This window comes from Anabrus simplex, chromosome 2 (assembly GCF_040414725.1).
Source record: "Anabrus simplex isolate iqAnaSimp1 chromosome 2, ASM4041472v1, whole genome shotgun sequence".
Lineage (NCBI taxonomy): Eukaryota > Metazoa > Arthropoda > Insecta > Orthoptera > Tettigoniidae > Anabrus > Anabrus simplex.
The window spans coordinates 1151754038-1151777884 of record NC_090266.1 but is presented as its reverse complement, the minus strand read 5'-3'; the positions used below and the strand labels follow the sequence as shown (position 1 = coordinate 1151777884).

General features: G+C 38.8%; 1 protein-coding gene across 1 annotated transcript in view; it reads left to right on the top strand.

The window, feature by feature from the left end:
• The window catches only part of LOC136863362 (testicular acid phosphatase homolog), a 134404-nt gene extending 110806 nt beyond the window's left edge, over positions 1-23598 (top strand). Inside the window, exons 6-7 of the mRNA XM_067139756.2 lie at positions 767-981; positions 23179-23598. Coding sequence (XP_066995857.2) covers positions 767-981; positions 23179-23325 — 362 coding nt within the window. The 3' untranslated portion in view covers positions 23326-23598. The remainder of the gene's footprint in view (positions 1-766; positions 982-23178) is intronic.
• The last annotated feature ends 249 nt before the right edge of the window (positions 23599-23847 follow it).

The window sequence follows — 23847 nt, the reverse complement described above, 5'->3', positions numbered from 1 at the left end:
TCCGGCTCCATGGCTAAATGGTTAACGTGCTGGCCTTTGGTCAGAGGGGTCCCGGGTTCGATTCCCGGCAGGGTCGGGAATTTTTACCATCATTGGTTAATTTCCCTGGCACGGGGGCTGGGTGTATGTGTTGTCTTCATCATCATTTCATCCTCGTCATGACGCGCAGGTCGCCTACGGGTGTCAAATCAAAAGACCTGCACCTGGCGAGCCGAACCCGTCCTGAGATCTCCTGGCACTAAAAGCCATACGTCATTTCATTCATTTCATTGATTGATTGATTGATTGACATGGTGGTAGTTCAGAATGGAAAGTCTGGAGAGGGTTTTTGTCAGTATTTGTAACGTCTCTGTTTTCCCATGTTCTTATACCTTCCTTGGTGATAAAACAAATGCTCTTCTCTTTGGAGAAAGACAATTTTTCACAACAAAGATGGCTGCCAAGTTTAAAATTACATACTTTTCAGAAATATTTCAAATTAACAAACAATTCATTTTTAGAAATATAGTACAGATTTTTCTCTTTTAATTAATGTAGACCAAAAATCAATAATAACAGAAAGCTTAAAATCAACTGTCAAGTTTCATTGCCATGAATTATATTAAGTACTGGTTCACTTTTGAACATTTTGTCTGTCTCCATAGAGTAGGACATATGCCACATACAGGATTAAAGGAAAACAAAATATACTACATGCCTTGTTCATGGTTATTTAATTCTCTCATAATTCTCACAAAGTAAATTAATATATTGAATGCAATTTCAGGACCACTGGTGAAGCTGATGACTGAGCACATGACTGCAAAGAGGGCAGGTACTCTCAAACCTAACCGAAGAATGTTCCTTTATTCTGCACATGACATAACTATCGTTAATGTGTGGCGGACACTTGGCTTCTCTGAGCTTCTCAAACCAGGATATGGTGCTTCTCTTCTACTGGAATTGCATCTAGCCAACCATGGAACTGACCATGAAGTGAAAGTATGTTTTGAAATAATTTGCTTTTCTTTAAATATGGTTATGTGACAGTGTGCAGCCATTTCCTTTGTTCTCTAATAATTGCTTAATTGATATTGCCTTTAGAAAGTAGAGACCCAACGTCTGTGTCTTTTGTTGCAACTTCCCTTTTTAGCAGACAGTGTTTTGTTCAAACTTTGAGTTTTCTCATCACTGACTACCATTCACTCTCTGGTTTACTACTGATGTTAAAAATTATTATATTCACCATATACTACAAGAAAGTCAGAAAAATATCCATGATATAAATTCTTATGTTGAGGTAGTTTATCAGTACAGACTGTGCTGTCCAATCAGAGGCTCTGCAGATATTGGAAAATCATGTGGTCAGAATGACGACTTCCTTAGCCATATTGCATGCTTTACTTGACTAAGTCTGCTGTTTCTCATATTAGACAACTCAATTAGTTGGTCCCATGAGGCTGAGTGAACTTCGTTCATCCCTCAGTCCAGGATTAAATTCCTTGGAAAGGTTGGGGATGGAACCTGGGGCCTCCAGATAAGAGGCAAAATGAGGAAGTGACATGATTTTAGATTATAACTTTACTTGAATAGCTTTTCAGATAAGAAACAAGGTCAAAAAATGACATGATTTTATATGACTGCTTTCTTTAAATTAGTCAAGAACAATTCAAAATTCTGGATATCCTCAGGCCTTCATTCTGTATCCATATGGTTTTCTAGATGGACAGTGCTACTTCAACTCATTATGGAGATAATTTTGTAGTTCTGTTAACCATATAGGAAATGAAAATGTTTTAAAATGGAGAATTCAACTGGGAAAGAGTTGTTGTTGCAATGTCTACGAAGTTTGAATTATTTCCATACGTGCAATGACTGCTCTGAATTCCGTCTAGCTTGGACCAGATCCCTCTGGACAGATCACAGTCAGGTACCTTCAAGTCAGTAGATGGCATGTCATGGAATTCTGAAGCAACGAACAACCTCCAATCAGATGACCCCGGTTTTATCAAGCAAAATGCCTCAGCAACTAGTTGCTGGGCTGTACAAGTAGGTGGGTGCTCTGATTGGAGCCCAGATTGCTGTGAATTCATAGATACTGACTTCTACAGATATTGTGGTTCCCTCAACGAAGGGGTGTCAGAAAATAACCGGAATGATTTTTGTGTTTCAATAATCCCACGCTGGAGTTTGCAGGTGGTAGTACTGGAATGGTCTCACATTGAGTGATACAGTGCGAAGCACATCACTCACCTCAGGCTTCTCAGTTGCAGGGGAGCAGCTGACGAAGAAGACCGTATTCGCTGTACCCAACATGGATCTCAAGTTGCAGCAGTGTGCTTCAATTAATTTTGTGTTCTCCTGGACAGAACTCCAACACAAACAGTGGAAATGTTGCAGCAAGCTTACAGAGAGGATGCAGTAGGAAAGACGCAAGTTTTTGAGTGGCACAAGCGCTTTAAGGAGGGTAAAACTGATCTTGAGGATGCTCCGTGCCCCTGAAGACCCTCAACTTCGAAAACCAACATCAATGTGAACACAACTGATGTCATATTGCGGGAAGACTGCCGTTTAACCATTGAACAGATTGCTGAAATGATAAACATCTATGGATCAGCCAAAGACATTATACGCAATGTTCTAGAGCGTAGAAAAGTTTCAGCGAAGTGGGTGCCAGGTGTGATGAATGATGAACACAAGGTTCATCGTGTGATGGCATGTCAAGAATGGAAAGGGAGACTTCGGCGAGAACCAGATATTTTGGACAGGGTTATCACATGTGATGAGTCCTGGTTCCATCATTATGACCCAGAGACAAAACAGTAAATTGCTCAGTGGAAGCATCCTTCCAGTCCAAGACCAGAAAAGGCCAAAATTTAGGCGAGTGCAGGGAAAGTCATGCACCCTGTCATTTTTTATAAGCAGGGTATTGTGTACGATCATGTAGTGAAAAAGTAATGTACTGTTACTGCAGATTACTATTGTGAAGTGTTAAAGGGGCTACTGAAAAGAAAAATTGCAGGGAAAAAAGACCAAACTTTGCTCAAACGGGATGGATCCTGCACCAGGAAAACGCACCTGTGCATCAGGCAATCAAGACACAATAAACGAATTGGGCATTGAGGTGATGCCTCATCCGCCTTATTCACCGGACCTAGCACCATGCGACTTCTACCTATTACCTGCAGGGAGAAAGGAACTTTAGGTAGTCATTTTCAAAGTGATCAAGAAGTAAACAATGCAATTTCAGGTATACTCAACAGACTATCAAGAAAGGGCTTCGGGGAGTGTTTTGAACAGTGGACTGAACGTTGGAACCGGTGTATTTTGTCTGAGGGAGAATACTTTGAAGGTCTGTTAGTGAATTTAAATAAAGGTAGCCAGTATTTTACTGTAATACAATCGTTCTGGTTATTTTTTGACACCTCCTGGTACAAAGCATTGAGTCATAAGCAATAAATTTTGTTGTGGTCCGTATTGACGAGCGATCGCTAACAAAGAAGGGGAAAGGAAGGTCCACCTATTCAGTACCAGTTAAATAAAATCTAATTATCTTTGAATGATAACATTTGTTAGTAAGCATTGAGTCTATGAAGGTGTGACAGATGAATGTGACTCAGAACAGGAAGCCACTGATTTGTTGTGGATTTTATTGTTCAATCAATCAATAAGTCACTACTGATCTGCATTTAGGGCAGTCACCCAGGTGGCAGATTCCCTACCTGTTATTTTCCTAGCCTTTTCTTAAATGATTGCAAAGAAAATGGAAATTTATTGAACATCTCCCTTGGTAAGTTATTTCAGTCCCTAACTCCCCTTCCTAAAAATGAATATTTGCCCCAATTTGTCCTCTTGAATTCCAGCTTTATCTTCATATTGTGATCTTTCCTACTTTTAAAGACACCACTCAAACTTATTTGTCTACTGATGCAATTCCACAAAATCTCTCCACTGACAGCTCAGAACATACCATTTCTATAGATGTTGATTCCCATAGGGAACCTGAAATATTTGTCCAGAATGAGTAAATTTATAATAATATATAAAGTTATAATGTCCAATAATGGACCATTTACATACCACTTAGTCGAGCAGCTAGTCTTCTTTCTCCCAAGTCTTCCCAGCCCAAGCATTGCAACATTTTTGTAATGCTACTCTTTTGTCGGAAATCACCCAGAACAAATCGAGCTGCGTTTCTTTGGATTTTTTTCAGTTCTTGAATCAAGCAATCCTGGTGAGGATCCCATACGTTGGAACCATACTCTAGTTGGGGTCTTATCAGATACTTACATCCTTACTACAACCCATAACCATGTGCAGAGATCTGTACCCTTTATTTATAATCATATTTCTGTGATTTCCCCAATGAAGATCTTTCCTTATATTAACACCTAGGTACTAACAATGATCCTCAAAAGGAACTTTCACCCCATGAACGCAGTAATTAAAACTGAGAGGACTTTTCCTATTTGTGAAACTCACGATCTGACTGTTTGGATAGATTGTACAGTTGAAACACAAATTTTTAACTACTGTTGGCATTTACTTGCAAATTACCTTAAAAAAAATGGAAAAAGAAACTTCTAATATAAAACTATAAATATAATACCTCAAATATTGCCATAATAAGCCCGTAACTTTCAAAGTATGTAGAGTAAAGGTTCACAATCACTGTAGTTTATGTTGCATAAAAATACCTGAAGATACTAATTGTTTTCCAATTAAATGCGCAGAGTGAAACCACAATGCCTATTGGGCAACGTGCTAGCACCAGTGGGAGATTTAAGTGGGTAACAGTGAATGGGTTAATACTTTCCTCTTTTCCATACTCATTTTTGTCACAATGCTATGGTTGTTCTACCAGGTTTTCCTAGAGCTCTTGTATACTGTAGTTTCTGTTACTCATGAAACCAAACCAAACCAAACCCCACGGCACTACAGCCCTTGAAGGGCCTTGGCCTACCAAGCGACCGCTGCTCAGCCCGAAGGCCTGCAGATTACGAGGTGTCGTGTAGTCAGCACAGCGAATCCTCTCGGCCGTTATTCTTGACGTTCGAGACCGGGGCCATTATCTCACCGTCAGATAGCTCCTCAATTCTAATCACATCGGCTGAGTGGACCTCAAACCAGCCCTCGGGTCCAGGTAAAAATCCCTGACCTGGCCAGGAATCGAACTCGGACCTCCGGTTAAGAGGCAGGCACGCTACCGCTACACCACAGGGCTGGATTCTGTTACTCATAGCTGAATATATTTGACTTTTCCATATCTATCTTGTGTTGTACCTAAGAAGGGAGACAGATCCTGTTTTATAAAAATTCGCTATCTTACTTAACGTACCACACTGACTCGCTGGCGACACAGGTTTGTAAAAACTAGCAACGGTTTCAAGTGTTTACTATAATGCTGTATGGAAATATGTACAGTACCAGGCTTACGTGTCCCTTCCCACCACAGTGAAATTGTGGCTACTGGTGAAATATACTGTTACCATCTAGTGGTGCAGCATGAAGGGAATGTGATAATATAGCCTGAAGAGCCTGTCGAGGGAAGGACCATATTACATTTTAAGTGTTCTGATCCCACGATATCATCGCATTTTGAACCAGTCATACCTCAATGTCCCTCCTCATCAACATCCACCTGCTATTGCTAGCCCTGTTCTTACATCACTTAATGTAATCAGCCCTGCAAGTTTTGTTCAGTGCTCTGCCAATGACAAAACCAACAATGAATGTCCTTTCATTGATTATCGTCCTTTTCCTCTTCCTAAAAACAAGTGTCTTTTTGTTGTGTCTGATTATGATCTAAATTCTCCCTCTGACTTGAAAAACAGTTCAAAGGTTCTATCATCCAATGAAAAACAAGGAGGAAAAAGCACTGTGCTAGATTTACCAAAAGAAATAATATAAATGAAATGAAATGAAATGAAATGAAATGAAATGAAATGAAATGAAACGAAATGAAATGAAATGAAATGAAATGAAATGGTGTATGGCTTTTAGTGCTGGGAGTGTCCGAGGACATGTTTGGCTCGCCAGGTGCAGGTTTTATGATTTGACCCCCATAGGCGACCTGCACGTCGTGATGAGGATGAAATAATGATGAAGACGACACATACGCCCAGCCTCTGTGCCAGCAAAATTAACTAGTAATGGTTAAAATTCCTGACCATGCCGGGAATCGAACCCAGGACCGCTGTGACCAAAGGCCAGCATGCTAACCATTTAGCCATGGAGCCGGACAGGGCATCTGTTAAAAAAATATTTACTGAAAGAAAACTTGATGTTAATTGGGAGGTTGTTAGGAAATACATTAGAAAAACAGAAGTCAATCAAAAAGCTGCTAGGAAATACAATGGAAGTAAGTAACTGATCCCATGGGAAACAAAATCTTCATAGGGATTCAAGTATGACTGCAGTACAGATTACAGCAGTGACATCGTTGTTGCTATTGGCGAGAAAGTCGATTGCAAGTGGTGTCATGCAAAGACAGTGGAAAGAAGAAAGCCTCAGTCTGTATTGTAGGAAAGGAAAGGTACATCTCCCTCCTATTGAAGAGCCTCCCCATCCTCTACATAGCCTCCTTACTAATGACCATCCTCAGTCTGAGCATTTCTTGAGAAAAAAACCAAACAAACAAGAAAACAATCTCAATAGCTTCATCACGTATAGCTGCAACTTTGTTGGACGGTAGGAAAACCGCACATTCACCTTTCAAATTCCGTTTTAACTTGAATTTCTCTGAAACTCCTCTGTTTAATACTTCAAAACAGAGTGATACTGCTTGGGTACTTAAAAGCGTGCAAGTTGGTAGTCTGGGATGAGTATATTATGGTACACAAGGGAAGAATTGAAGCGTTGGACAGGACTCTCCAGAACATCAGAGTAGTAAACATCTGATGGGTGGGATGACTGTATTACTGGCCAGGGACTTCCAGCAGACACTAGGCACACACACACACACTGGTGAGGTAAAAGCTTGCCCCAGTCCACGTACTATCCTTGCAAGTCAATATGAGGGTCCATCTCAACGGCACTTTGAAGGCTGAAGAGTTTTCCAACTTCCTTCTTGATTTGAAAATTTTGTGGGATAAAATTTACCTTGGCTTGACCGATTCACACTTCAAAGGCCCAAATTAGCTTTAAGAGTGAGCTATTCTCATGCCTGGGAATGACACTGCAGTAAGCATCATTGATTCCTTATTGGGCAAACTTCATATTAAGATGGTGAGATATAAGTCTGTGGACTCCATGGTGAAGATAGAGGATATGGTCTACTACCCTGTGAAGTTCCTCCACACTTCAAATTCACCAGGTTTTCCACCTCACAACCTCAGTCTGAAAGTTGGAGCACTTATAACAATGCTGCTATGGAATCTGATATCTGATATCTCCTGCAAGTGAAGTCTTTTCATAGTAACATAATCAAAGCAACCGTCTTCATGGGATGTGGTGTGGGAGAAACAGTTTTCATCCCTTGCATTCCTTTGATTCCCTCCAATTACCGCTTCTTATTCAAACAATTGCAATTTCCTGTTAAACTTTGCTTCGCAGTGACAATAAACAAAGCTCAGGGGCAGTCATTAAAAGTTGCTGGTGTGAATTTAAGAAATAATTGTTTTTAACATGGGAAGTTATACATAGCCTGATCACATGTAAGCTCTTCTGAGAGCCTTGTGATTCTGCAGCCACAGGGGTGAACGAAAAATGTAATTTACAAGGAAATTCTGTGAAACAACCTAACTTCAACAACATAATTTGAGCAGCGGTAGAATTGAGTTGTGACTGGCTGTAGGCAAGGGAGCCTGCCTTTATAATGAGAACTTCAAAGTCGAGTGTGACCGGCAGTAGGCTGGGGACCTGCCATTCTAATGAAAATACCCAAGCTTGACTGTGACTGGCTCTAGGCATTCTAATGAAAACACCTCAGCTCGTTGGTGACTGACAGTATTCAAGGGGCCTGTTTTTATAATGAAAACTCCAGAACTGGATTGTGACTGGCATTAGGAAGTAGGGGCCTGTCATTATAATAAAAAACTCCCCAACTCAAATGACTGAAAGTAGGAAAGGGGGCACCTTTGTAATGAAATCTTCCCAAATCAGTACGCAAGGGGGCCTGCCATTATAATCTTAATTTCCAAACTCGACTGTGATTGGCAGTAGGAAATGGGGCTTTCCATTATAATGAAAACTCTCCAACCTGGACATTATCTGAGAAACGACGTATGGTGACCTGCCCGTGGTGTTTTTCGGGTAAAGCTAAGAGCGATACAATGTAATAAAATCTTACTTACAACATGCATTGTATTTTACCTAGAAACCATACACAGTGTAGAATTCTGTAGCAAAGCACGAGTACATGACCTAGTACTGTATAAAAATGATCAGATGAATTAAAATTAAACCTGTAAATTTAATTATTGGCTTCTTATACACTGGAAAATATAGCAAATGATACATAATTTACATACGGAATAGAATGGGTCTTCTTGATACCCTCTGTTAAATATTATATGAAATAGAGACAGAGTATATTCGTTAGAAATACACTCCTCATCTGAAAATATACTTAAAGGCATCCTCACAGTACTTATCTGAAGATTGAATTTCATTCACCACTTGTTTATTTTGAAGAATGATACAAATTCTAGTTGAAGTAACACTGCACCACAACTTCTATAGTCACTCAGAAAATGAAAGAGTGCATTGTATTGCATGTTCCTCACGTTTAATATTTTATCAGACTTAATTTTAATTATTATAAAAATATAATTCACCTCCTATATAGATACAAACCCTGTGGATACCCACAACAAACTTTATATCTAGAGATTCAGCTTTTTCTGAGAAAAGTGTACCTGCGAGGTGCTTACACAATACTGTGGACTCATTCTTTTTTTGAGTGACTGCACATTGCACTTTATCAGTCCCACCCAATTGATAACGCTTTCTCAAAAATGCGAACTGAATTTTTAAATCATTAGTAAAACCACATATTCTCTTTGACATTTACTGCACTTAATTTAATCCAGTGCCTATACGAAATTCAATAAAAGGTTAACAGCAGTTATAATGGTGATTAATGTTTATCAGAAATCAGCAACCTCGTTCCTGTACATAAAACAGTTTCTTCTATGCATAGTCAAAATAACAGTGCTTATGCATTTTGGTAAAGTTAACACTATACCTGACACTAACCTTGAGAACATAATAAACAATAGTAGGAAAATAAAAGCCATCTACAATGGTACGTACAAAGACAGACAGCAGTGTTGGCAATTTTGTCTTTTAGTCTGGATCTACAAAAGTCCTATCTGCAAAAGTATGAAGCCATGAAAGTTAGATGCTTTACATCGCACCAACGCACATAGGTCTTATGGCGATGACGGGTTAGGAAAGGGCTGCGAGTGGGAAGGAAGCGGCTGTGTACTTAGTTAAGGTACAGCCCCAGCATTTGCCTGGTGTGAAAATGAGGAAATCTTGGAAAACCATCTTCAGGGCTGCCGATAGTGTGGTTCGAACCCACTATCTCCCGAATACTGGATACTGTTAGTACTTACAATTCTTGTATTTATTATCCACACCAATTCAATACATAAAATGTTTACTGTTCTAAAGGGACATTACAATAGAAACATTAATTGGTACATGTTTCGCTTGCTGTATCAAGCCTCTTCAGCCATCTTTTATACTATTGTCTCAAGGTTAAATCTTTCATTAAGTCCTATTTACAATAAATTTACACATTAAAAATGTTTTACCCAATAAAATTTGTCACAATTAAAGAGAAAACAAGAAAAATTGACAGTTAAAATGTCTCATTAATTGACTAGATGTTAATAACATTATATTGATGTCCAAGTCATAGTAAATATGCCAATTACATTGGAAGATTTGGCTAATTCTCGTTTGATTCTTGATTTTTCCAAACACTGTTAGTGTATTTAGCCGGCCCCATGGTGTAGGGGTTGCATGCCTGCCTCTTGCCCGCAAGCCCTGGGTTCAATTCCCGGCCAGGTCAGGGATTTTTACTTGGACCTGAGGGCTGGTTCGAGGTCCACTTAGCCTACGTGATAAGAATTAAGGACCTTTCTGACGGTGAGATAGCGGCCCCAGTCTAGAAAGCCAAGAATAATGGCCGAGAGGATTCGTCGTGCTGACCACATAACACCTCGTAATCTGCAGGCCTTCGGGCTGAGCAGTGGTCGCTTGATAGGCCAAGGCCCTTCAAGGGCTGTAGTACCATGGGGTTTGGTTTTTTGTTTTGGTTAGTGTATTTATCGAAGTTTCAATGTTCATACGAAAATAGTGCAATGGTTGTAGCGTCCGCTATGTCGACTTGTTATGGGTCGGGCTTGTCAACGTATTGGCCCACCTGCTTACGCTTCGACCCCACCAATCACGAGCGAGAATTAAGTGGTAGATCGGCCCCCTCTCTCTTCTGTCCGTGGTCGCCCGGCTTGGGACGATGGAAATAACAAGACGATTAATCTGGAGTCTTCCATCTCGCGAGGTTCCTGGATACATCTAGCTTTTTTTTTTTTGTTATTTGCTTCACGTCGCACCAACACAAATAGGTCTTATAGCGACGATGAGGCAGGAAGGGGCTAGGAGTGGGAAGGAAGCGGCCGTGGCCTTAATTAAGGTACAGCCCCAGCATTTGCCTGGTGTGGAAATGGGAAACCACGGAAAAATATCTTCAGGGCTGCCGACATTGGGGTTCAAACCCACGATCTTCCGAATACTGGATACTGTTTAATGTCAAAAACTTCATTTTTAGTCCTATTGAATCCAGATTTACATTAAGGAGTGAGGGTAATTGTTTCCACCTATTCAATACTAAAACAGTGTGACGTCATTAATACATCACGTATTTATTACATTTCAACATTGGGACCGGTTTCGGCATTTGTGTTTGCCATCATCAGCCAAAGGAAAATTGTTACAAGGCTTTATACAAATCATTATTAACATAATTTTAAAATATATGTATATACAAATTGAACCATAGTCTGAAATTATTTTGTAATTTGGTGTAGGGCCTATACCATTAAACTTTTTATTTGAAATTACTAGCATATTTCTTATACGATATATTATAATTTGTTAACTCTGTACAATCTTTTTGGATATGAATAGTTAAAATGTTGTCAAGTCCTATATAGTTATTACAAAATGCTGATTAAGCATCTAGTTCAATTAAAATCAATCTCTTAAAAAGTTTTTTACAACTGCTTAGACCTTAAGGGCATATGGTTTTTCTTGACCAATTATACTTTCTAGTTACTAATATACATTAAAATAAATTTGCCTACTGTCATATTTGGAACATTAAACATATTTGTACTTGGTATGGAAATTCATTGCAGTATAAATCTTTGGTAAAATCTATCTCTTAAAAAATTACAGGTGCTTTTGACATTAAGAGTATTCACTGTCTCTTGGGCAATTATACAACTTGGTTATTGACATGCATTAAAATAAATTCGGCTGATGTTATTTTAAAAACATTAAACATTTTTATGTTCGGTATGGAGGTCCATACATAACATGCTCTGCCCCTCCGCTAATGCTCGCGGTCTGTTGTCTGCCATTTCGGAAGTCAGTTCCTCTCTGGCTTTACTCTTGACAACTTAGTGCTTGAGGTGAGTTTCTACTTACAAATAAAAGTAGTGCTTTCCTTATCTCAGTTTCTGTTACGCTAATACGTTATATATTTCTACTCTTAGGTCCGTCTTGGATCGGGATATTTCTAGAATCTCAAATCCTTCGAACGTAATGTTTCCAAGAAACCAGGTTCACCAGTCTACTGTTATCAAGTCTATCCACAATTAAGAACACTACAATGAAAACATAGAATATTACGCACATTAATATTATTTAACGGCATTGTATTACAAAGGATTGGCATTTAACTTTGCATTCTACCAAGACAGAGTGAATCCTTTTTATAGTTCGCTAACATTCATTTTATGAGGAACTGTTTTTCACTGAAGATCTTTACTACAATTGACCTCCATACTGAACATAAAAATGTTTAATGTTTTTAAAATAACATCAGCCGAATTTATTTTAATGCATGTCAATAACCAAGTTGTATAATTGCCCAAGAGACACTGAATACTCTTAATGTCAAAAGCAGCTGTAATTTTTTAAGAGATAGATTTTACCAAAGACTTGTACTGCAATGAATCTCCACACCAAGTACAAATATGTTTAATGTTCCAAATATGACAGTAGGCGAATTTATTTTAATGTACACTGACTGACAGAGCAAATGCAACACCAAGGAGGAGTGGTTCGAAAGGGATGAAAGTTGGGGAAAAAACAGAGACGGCATGGACGAATAATTGATGTTTATTTCAAACCGATATGCAGGTTACACAATGCGCACGGCATCGACTCAGTAGGATGTAGGACCACCGCGAGCGACGATGCACGCAGAAACACGTCGAGGTACAGAGTCAATAAGAGTGCGGATGGTGTCCTGAGGGATGGTTCTCCATTCTCTGTCAACCATTTGCCACAGTTGGTCGTCCGTACGAGGCTGGGGCAGAGTTTGCAAACGGCGTCCAATGAGATCCCACACGTGTTCGATTGGTGAGAGATCCGGACAGTACGCTGGCCACGGAAGCATCTGTACACCTCGTAGAGCCTGTTGGGAGATGCGAGCAGTGTGTGGGCGGGCATTATCCTGCTGAAACAGAGCATTGGGCAGCCCCTGAAGGTACGGGAGTGCCACCGGCCGCAGTACATGCTGCACGTAGCGGTGGGCATTTAACGTGCCTTGAATACGCACTAGAGGTGACGTGGAATCATACGCAATAGCGCCCCAAACCATGATGCCGCGTTGTCTAGCGGTAGGGCGCTCCACAGTTACTGCCGGATTTGACCTTTCTCCACGCCGACGCCATACTCGTCTGCGGTGACTATCACTGACAGAACAGAAGCGTGACTCATCGGAGAACACGACGTTCCGCCATTCCCTCATCCGAGTCACTCTAGCCCGGCACCATGCCAGGCGTGCACGTCTATGCTGTGGAGTCAATGGTAGTCTTCTGAGCAGACGCCGGGAGTGCAGGCCCCCTTCAACCAATCGACGGGAAATTGTTCTGGTCGATATTGGAACAGCCAGGGTGTCTTGCACATGCTGAAGAATGGCGGTTGACGTGGCGTGTGGGGCTGCCACTGCTTGGCGGCGGATGCGCCGATCCTCGCGTGCTGACGTCACTCGGGCTGCGCCTGGACCCCTCGCACGTGCCACATGTCCCTGCGCCAACCATCTTCGCCACAGGCGCTGCACCGTGGACATATCCCTATGGGTATCGGCTGCGATTTGACGAAGCGACCAACCTGCCCTTCTCAGCCCGATCACCATACCCCTCGTAAAGTCGTCTGTCTGCTGGAAATGCCTTCGTTGGCAGCGGCCTGGCATTCTTAGCTATACACGTGTCCTGTGGCACACGACAACACGTTCTACAATGACTGTCGGCTGAGAAATCACGGTACGAAGTGGGCCATTCGCCAGCGCCGTGTCCCATTTATCGTTCGCTACGTGCGCAGCACAGCGGCGCATTTCACATCATGAGCATACCTCAGTGACGTCAGTCTACCCTGCAATTGGCATAAAGTTCTGACCATTCCTTCTTGGTGTTGCATTTGCTCTGTCAGTCAGTGTATGTTAGTAACTAGAAAGTATAATTGGCCAAGAAAAATCATATGCCCTTAAGGTCTAAGCAGCTGTAAAAAACTTTTTAAGAGATTGATTTTAATTGAACTAGATGCTTAATCAGCATTTTGTAATACCTATATAGGACTTGACAATGTTTTAACTATTCATATCCAAAAAGATTGTACAGAGTTAACAAATTATAATATATCGTATAAGAAATATGCTAGTAATTTCAAATAAAAAGTTTTATGGTATAGGCCCTACACCAAATTACAAAATAATTTCAGATTATGGTTCAATTTGTATGTACATATATTTTAAAATTATGTTAATATTGATTTGTATAAAGCCTTGTAACAATTTTCCTTTGGCTGATGATGGCAAACACAAATGTCGAAACCGGTCCCAATGTTGAAATCTAATAAATACGTGATGTATTAATGACGTCACACTGTTTTAGTATTGAATAGGTGGAAACAATTACCCTCACTCCTTAATGTATATACTGGATACTGGCCGCACGTAAGCGACTACAACTATCGAGCTCGGTAAGATACATCTAGCATCCGGACTGTTCTAGAAGAGACAGCGCCGGTATATAAGAGAGGACTGGCTTGCCTGGAGTGAGTGAGTGAGAGTGAGATTGAGTTTGCTGGTGTGAGTTAGTGAAAAGTGCAGGTGTCAGCCTGATAGAGTATCTGTCTGTTGGAGCCGAGGACTTGTTCCTGTTTCCCGCATGTCGTGTTTGTGAGTCTCTTGGGGCCGGCTGCTGGAGAAGAACCTTGGGTGTTCTGGAGCAGCGCGAGGGGAACACTGGGTGTCGACGTGTGCAGACTGCGAATGGAGTTCAACAGATTGAGTGAACAGTGCATACTATCCCGAGCTGCGAGACTGACGTGTAGGCTGTGGACCGTGACAGCGCTAACGAGTGTGACTGAGTGAGTGTAGTGTAAATAATCGAAGACTCTGTGTGTGTGCCATTGCAGATGGAACATGAGAAACTAAGAGAGAGAGAGTGAACCATGTAAGTGTGTATCCATGTACTTGTGTACGTTGTAAACTCGGCAATTTGTATGTGTGTGTGTGTGTGTGTGTGTGTGAGTGCGCGTGTGTGCAAAGTAATTGTAGTGCTTAGTTAATAAATCTTAGAAATAGGACGCTACCATGTTCTGTACTCATTTATTTACCCCGCCAACACATCACAATAGTAAAAGTTAAAAGATTAAACTTGCAGTATTTTTCCATTGTGTTTTCATTAGTTGAGATCTATGCCATTATTAAGGGATGATTCATTGGATATTTATACCCTGTTGTATGCATCATTCTTGGATTCAACTGATTTGAGTCAGCCTGTTATTTACTGGTCAGTTTGTTATTAAGCTTGGTTTAAAGGGACGTCATAATTATTACACAGACATGATGTGTTGTATACTGTTAAGGATGAATGTGTCCCTTTGTTTCACGCTTGTTTGTTTAGTTGTGCTTGTTGCAGTACTAAGGCTATTTGTCCTATAGTCCTACTAAACAAACACAACTAAACAAAAAAGGGTATAAACATCCGATGAACCATCCCTTAATAATGGCGTAGATCTCAACGAACAAAAACATAACGGAAAAATACTGCAAGTTTAATCTTTTAACTTTTACTATTTTCATATTGCACCCATATTCCGAATTAATGTATAAATACAAAATCTTTTTATCCAGCATTTGGTAGATAAGACAGCTAGCACTGCAGATGTTTCACTCAGGCGGCGTGTGAGGTCCAATATAATTTTGGGGACCGAAAATTGAGCTCCAACATGAGTCTTAAGGCACGTTCTGGGACACAGCAAAGTAATTGCACTTGCTAACAGCCCTCTAATAAACTGAGGAAACTGACAACTGCACACTTCTATTGTCACTTTCTCACGGGAACCAGAAAGTAAAATCAAATCAAAAGCTCTTTATTTGCAAATGAGGTGTCTACCTTGGTGGCAAATGGTACACTAAAATACATTATTGTCAAGCACTAAATTTTAAATTAACAAGAGACGAAGAAAATTTTCAAAGAATACACTATTATACAATTTATGCTACTAATTTTTTCTGTTAAACACACACATCATCCTTAATAAATTTATATTGTTTACAAAATTCTACTTATAATATCTCCTCTACTTACAAACATAGTCAACTCATATACAGTATGTGAAATTACTTCTAATAATACTATACAACTGGTATAAGATTAAAATTAACATTGTATATATTTACATATTTATATTTTACCCATTTTGGAACCTAAGTAGCATAATGACCTGCTGCATCTTAACCAGAGCCCCTTTTGCCACCACTTTTCAGAGTTCTGTAGTCATAAACCGCACCCTCGAACTAACAAAGGAGCCGGGGATGGAGAGAGACAAAGCAGTGTGAGGAACATTACCAAACACCCCTTGACAACAAGCGGTTGAGTCCATCCAGAAGTACGTCGCATACCTTCAGGAAATATTCATCCAATGGGAACGCTTAAAAATACGCATTTGAACCAACACCTTAAATAATTTAGTCAATCTTGGATATCTGAACAATGTAAAAGCCAAAGCAGGGTGATCCCGACAGCAGGAGAAAATTGCAGATTTTCCATGATATTTTTGTAATTAATTACTTGTATAATAAGTTTAATTGAGAAAGTGCGTTGGTGAAAATCAGATCCCGTGCTCTGAATCACGTGTTGTCAGTTTACGCTCAACTACAGTGCATCGTCAAGAGAAAATAGTGCCATGGACGCTTACAAGTCAATTAAAAACACTACGATCGTTGGTTAATGTAATGTCCATCAGAGTGTTTGCAGTAATATTGTGTCTTCGGAAATACTTGTAAAAATAGGTGTACGACATGTATGAGAAATATTATTTCTGCTGATGAAAGCCACACGCAAATGCGGACGGATACTAGTACGTAAAACCCCTTAGGGCAGGAAGCGGAGCCCCGTGGTGGCCCAGAACAAATAAAATAGAACCGCCTACCACACTCTCTCTCAGAACCTCAGTGTCGTTCAAGAGTCTCAGTGGTGCTTCTCTGCGCAGAGTGTGCTGTATCAATGTATTGTAATTCGCCAACTCAAAATATTTTCAGCTGTTGAGTAACCTACTTATAAACTTTAAAGTATGGCTGTGCTATAACATAAACTGTGAGGGGAGCATTCATTTCTAATTTGCTGTGATAACACCTAGACAAGGACTGAAACGTTATCTTTAGTCACAAATGCGACAGCACTTCATGCTGCCAGGTCTCCAGTAGAAATATAAGACAGATCCAATAATAGGACGGTGGACGAGCAACAAAATATGGAAGGAGAGACTTGCTAACTATTATTGTTTCGTCAAGTCAGGTAGCTGCCAGAAAAGGAATGTGTAATTTTTAGACAGTTCATTCAGGCTATCAGAGTTCCGGGAATTGTGAGGTGGTCAACTTCAACACATAAACAAACAAGCAGGAACCTCGTGAAGGGGTAGGTAAGCCGAGATACCATTACTACAGGGGATAGCTATTGCCCAGCTATGCAGAACGGCAACGGAGTATTTTTGTACTGTCTTCATGGTCAGTGTATTAGGGAAATTGTATGCGAAGCCCAATAATGCCAGTTATAGTGTTAATCAAAAATTTGTAATTAGTGTATAAGCACTAAGAGCCAGTGCCATGTGTGTAAAAAATAAGTGTGTATTTCAATTATGCCTGGATACAGCAAGATTCTAAAGGCATCCTACATCTCTACAGCCATGGTTTAAGCTAGAATTGCCACTGGAACGATGAGAGAAACGACCGGCATATCTACAATCAGTAAGTGAAAATACAAATCTAAGATGTTGTTTATTTTAATCCTGTAAATACAATTAGTTTAGGACGCGAGTTGTCTAAGATTTTAGATCTGTAATTTAATGATCACTTACGGTTAGTCATGTAGCATTTACGTCGCAGTTGTCACCTTGTAGATAGCTTTGTTTACAGTTCACGCACAAGTATAGTGATGGTTATATTGTACTGGAGATATATATTTCCACATCAGCATTTAACTCTGATTTTGTACTATGAGTTACGTATATTTCATTATGGTGATTTTTCCATTAGATGGTACATTCAAATATGTTAAGTTCTGGAATTTTTATTATCGTGGTGTAATGTGATTTTCATTCTTATGGTGGAATGTGGTAATTGATGGTGATTATACAAATTTATTTCGCGCAGGGAGATATATTTTTGTTGTTGTGATTTTCCAATTTGTTTTGGGTAGGCAATCCCTCTACTTGCGATTGTGATAGTCAGATTAGCATATTTTACGCGATTTCCAATGATCACAGTAGGCCTGGAAACCAACTGATATTGTTTGTTGTCCTTTTAATATGAATTAAGCTCAAGAAGCTATTGCTGCTTCATCCAAATTGATGAATTGGCTGTGGATGGTTGAACATTATTTTTGCCCGTTATGAGGAAGAGTATGAGGATTCGTCGCGACTTTAGTATCCTGAGAGAAATAAAGATATTTCTAGGTCAGCAGTGTAGCTGAGAAATACGTGATATAAAATGAGAGTAAAGAAGGAAACTATGTGTACACCAGCGGTCAAGCTGTGAGATAAGTGATAATTCGAATAATAAAGGTATAAGAAATGTGCGGAGCTCTGAATATGATGAAGTACGGTAGCGCAGTTGTTTATGAACTCGAGATAATGAGTGTAATTAGATGTCTTTGACTATATGATTTTTTTTTTTTTTTTTTTTTTTTTTTTTTGCTAGTTGCTTTATGTCGCACCGACACAGATAGGTCTTATGGCGACGATGGGACAGGGAAGGGCTAGGAGTGGGAAGGAAGCAGCCGTGGCCTTAATTAAGGTACAGCCCCAGCATTTGCCTGGTGTGAAAATGGGAAACCACGGAAAACCATTTTCAGGGCTGCCGACAGTGGGGTTCGAACCTACTATCTCCCGAATACTGGATACTGGCGGCACTTAAGCGACTACAGCTATCGAGCTCGGTACTATATGATTAAGGATAAATAAGAATAAGTGGAGAATTAGGAAGTTATGAGAATGCTCAATACTACGATGCAAGGCATCAGTTGAATGATCATCCAGCACAACTAATTATCGAACATTTAATTGTGTGGTGGATAAATAAGGCACACAGACACATGCAGCATAGATAAGATGGTGTTTTACAATAATATCAAATGGTTTCCATTTTTATTTTTTATTTTGAAATTTTAGATAGACTGGGATGTGCCCAAGATCCACTAATTGAGGTTGTGTTAACGTCATTCGAGTGATTTCTATTGCGCCATGTCTGATTTTGCACATTACCCTTCATTTTGCCATGAGATGATATTTGAGTTTTATAGAGCAGCCGACAGCCATGAATAAAATGAATCTGGATCATGGTCGCCGCAGATTTCAATGAAGGCATCACTGGACATTGAAATCAACACGCGGTGTAGAATATTATGTAAATTACTGTCTACTTAAATCTTGTCTTGGTTTCGACTATGTGCGTGAATCGGTGTGTATATAAATCAGTGTAGAATATTTGCATATTCTTGTCCTTTATTTCAGAGGTATTTCCTTGATGGGGTTTTTGTCTTATTTAGCATAGGTGGTGACTGACTGTGATTTGAATTGTAGATAGCTTTTCTGTGATTAAGACGGAATAATTTTCTCTGTGTTTAATTTAAGGTTAGGGTAATGACAGTTCGCATCCACAAAACTAAACAACATTTCAGAATCACTTTTTGATTAGATACATGTAATGGCAAGCATAATAATTTAGACATCACTGAACAGCGTACCTTATGATAATTTTTTTAAATTATGTGTTGAGTAAATAGAGTTGATCCAGAAATAGTGAATATGTGAAAGATATTTCGTAATATCTAGATACGCTAAATTTGGGCCCCTGCGAGGCCGAATATGATTGACATTTGTCAGGTAGAAATGTTTTAAATGCAATAGCTGTTCAGTTGATTAGATACTTAAATTTAACTTGAGGTAATTGACCTCCCATCTTATGATTTTACACAGTGATGTCTACATTAAATTTGTAAACTTAACATAGCCATTTATTGACCATTTTTGTTCTGAGTAACTTTGAAATGTCAGATGGAGACATTCAGCCATCAGAGATCAGTAAATAAATGTAAAGATTGATCTAATTTTCTTTTAGGTGAGGTTGGTAAAGCGGATTATTTAATCCCAGAAATTATTGAATGTTCTGAGTTATAGAATATGTGTAACCCTATTAATACTTAGTAAAATGGTAAAGAATAATGTTGTTTTTAAGTGAACAATCTCATTAGGATTTCAGGCAAGATACAGAGAAACGAGTAACCATTGAGTTAAAGTTACCGTATAAGGACGATTGGTGTGCGTCATGCATTTGTAAATGATGTGATTACATGGAGTATATTTCCATTTGATTAACTGCTTTTGAGTGTATTTAATTAATGAGATAAGTCATTTTAGCTATCGTTATCCTACTTTGAATTCATCTGGTATGGAATCACTTGCCTTTGTATATGTTAGTGGTTGGTTTCTCTGTCAGGTGCACAGGTCACATCACACACACACTTGACTTAATATTTTTTTTTGTATTTATGTCATAAATATGTCAATCTTTTTTTTTCTCTTTTATAACAAATTATGTACATATTTTTAATCTCAGTCTGAGCCAATCGTTTAGTTATTTCAGTAGTATAGTTAGCCTGGTAACCTTATATCCCTATTGCTGTAGCACCCCGACAGTCTAGTGAACGTCACCACCCCTGAGGAAGAGGATCATCAACGGTGAGTATTTTTACTTCAGTGCAGCCAAGGCAGAACCCAGGATGAAGGAATCACCGATCAGGTCATCATGCAAAGGGTGCAGTATGAACATTGAAACTTTGATAAATACACTAACAGTGTTTGGAAAAATCAAGAATCAAACGAGAATTAGCCAAATCTTCCAATTTAATTGGCATATTTACTATAACTTGGACATCAATATTATGTTATTAATGTCTAGTCCATTAATGATATATTTTAATTGTCAAATTCTCTTGTTTACTTTTTAAGTAGTGACGACATTTTATCAATTTTATGTAATTAACATCTAGTCCATTAATGAGACATTTTAATTGCCAATTTTTCTTGTTTAGGCCTACTCTTTAAGTGTGATGACATTTTATTGTGTAAAACATTTTTAATGTGCAAATTTATTGTAAATAGGACTTAATGAATGACTTAACCTTGAGAGACAATCGTATAAAAGATGGCTGAAGATGCTCGATACAGCAAACGAAACATGTACCAATTAACGTTTGTATTGTAATGTCCCGTTAGGACAGTAAACATTTTATGTATTGAATTGGATAATAAATACAAGAATTGTAAATACTAATAGTAAGTTCAATACGGGTAAAAACATGAAATTGGTCTTATGCAATACTGGATACTGGCCGCACTTAAGCGACTGTAGCTATTGAGCAACGTTAAAGAACAAGCAGCCATCCCGAAAATGTTTTCGGGACAACGGGACATATGAGCGGAAAACTGGACATTCCTGAGAACTATAATGACTATTCCTGTATGGTTTACTGAATAGGAATAATAATTTAGACATCACTGAATGTGTATGAGACCACTCCTGACCCTTCCCTTCGAGAGTGTACAGAAGAGAAGAAAGTAAATTCTACAAGGTTAACTTTGATCTGCTTGGTCTGATTTGTTACCCACTGAATGCCAGCTTCCTTCATGTCTGCTTAATGATGAATTTAAGCATTGGTCCAATAATTGTGGGTAAATCTGCTACAGGATAACTTACAGTGTCTGTTTGATTTCATGTCTCATTGTTTCAACATAGTCTTACTGTATATTGTGTTATGCACAATGAGATCCAAGGTGATGAAATGAAATGGCGTATGGCTTTTAGTGCCGAGAGTGTCCGAGGACAAATACGGCTCACCAGGTGCAGGTCTTTTGATTTGACGTCCGTAGGCGACCTGCGCGTCATGATGAGGATGAAATGATGATGAAGACAACACATACACCCAGCCCCCATGCCAGCGAAATTAACCAATGATGGTTAAAATTCCCGACCCTGCCAGGAATCGAACCAGGGACCCCTGTGACCAAAAGCCAGCACGCTAACCATTTAGCCATGGAACGGGACATCCAAGGTGATGATAAAGGTTATCTCATTCTGCACTGTGAGTGAGTAGAACATGGCCCTGATGTAATGGCATTGTTACCAAACCTTTCTTGTGTCTATGCCAGCATTTCTCAAATGTTCAAGCCTGTAACCCACAAAACATAAAAATAAATAAAATTAATATTACACGAACCCCATGAAAAAGCTTTTCCCGTTAATAATAATACGTCTAATAATATCAACAACAAATTACATGAGCAACTAGTTTTAACTGTTTATATGCCTTGATAGCGAAGTGTTTGAATATGCCCTGTTTAACTGTGATTGTTAGGAGAGGAGCAATACAGGAGACAGCGAATGATTGAGATCTCAGCTTTTAGTGTGTACTTAGTAAAAATACTGAAATATCTTTTCTTTAGTTGTCAGTGCGATATGGATAAATTTGTGACAAAATGAAGCAAGCCACCTACATCCTGTGAATTGGTAAATAAGAAGAAGAGACTGTACAATGATCTTTGTTTTTGTTTTTTTTTTGTTTTTTTTTTTTAATGGACTTATTTCATAGATGTTAAGCCACAATGTGTTGTTTGCTTTCAAGTCCTATCTGCAAAAGTATGAAGTCATGAAAGTTAGTTTGACACTTGGAAATCAAACATCCATCTTTTCAAAACTAAACTTAGGAATTTTTTGAAAGTGAAATACATATCTTGTTATTTCAACAAGCTTCTGTTTGTAAAGCTAGCCAGAATGATAATGCAACACTTGAAACATCCTGCCATATAGGATTAACAGTAGCTAAGATGCGTAAACCCCACACAATTGCAGAATGATCACAACAAACTCAACCATCACATGTTAAAAAGTGGGATTTTGGACTATAGTTTTAAAACAAATTTGTTCTTAGAAACGTGTTTTAAAGTGTTGTTGTAAATGCATTTTTCCAATTATACCTAGGAAATGTATTCTGATATGTATTCATATTTTTTTTCGGAAAATCTTCTGCATTTCCTTCACATATATTATTTTTTTATTTCGTGATCCCCTTTATATAATAACCCTCGGCAAAGTGGGGCTCCCAGTTTGAGAGATGTTGGTCAATACTGTACCATTTAACTACTAGAACTTCGTTTCAATCCAACAGCACCTTCATGATATTTAGTCTTATACTATGAGTAGTTTTTATGGAGTTTACATCTGACCTTTCAAATATTCTTATGTACAGTTTCTTTATTTAAGGTTGGTCAGGTCTTCTGATCAGCATGTAATAGTATTTTTAAAGCCTGAAGGTGTATATTCTTGAATCCTGCAGATAACTGAAAATAACAGGATATAATATGTATTATATGATCTGTTCCTTCATTTGTTGCCAGATTCTGTACATCAATGATACAACTACCAAAGATCCTCAAGCCTTAAGTATACCAGGATGTGAATCTCCATGTTTGCTGGATTCATTTTTGGAGCATGTGAAGCCAGTGATTCCTGATGACTGGGAGAAGGAGTGTAAACTTACTTGAAAACAGACTGTGAAATGAAGTGTAGCTCACAAAAGAATGAGATCCTCGGCAGTAAAGCCAGCCAAAAGTTTGTGAGCTTATACTTTTAAAGAAACCATAAATATATATTGCTGTAACATCCACAACCTTTTTGTACACATCACTGTATTACATACTGAGTTGTAATTAGAAAAAACACTTTCTTCAGTATCCACTTGACTATTTTTAGAGACATTTCATCTGTACCATTTGAAGTGCAATTAAACAAAGGTGCTCTTGTATTTGAATCTTTAGTTCAAGAAAGAAGTTCCATTCTAGTGTTGTTATTCCATCCTGACTGAAAAGAATCACTAGTTCTCTCAGAAAATTACTGATATAATTCAAAAGTTAATTTAATTATTGTAAAGATATTACAGTAATTAGATGTAGAAACCTGAATGCTTTAAAATCTGTAATTACAGCAAAATAATTTCAGTTTTCAGTTTGAAATCAGATAGAAAAATTACTAACATGACTGACATCGATGATAAAGTCAGTGAGCTT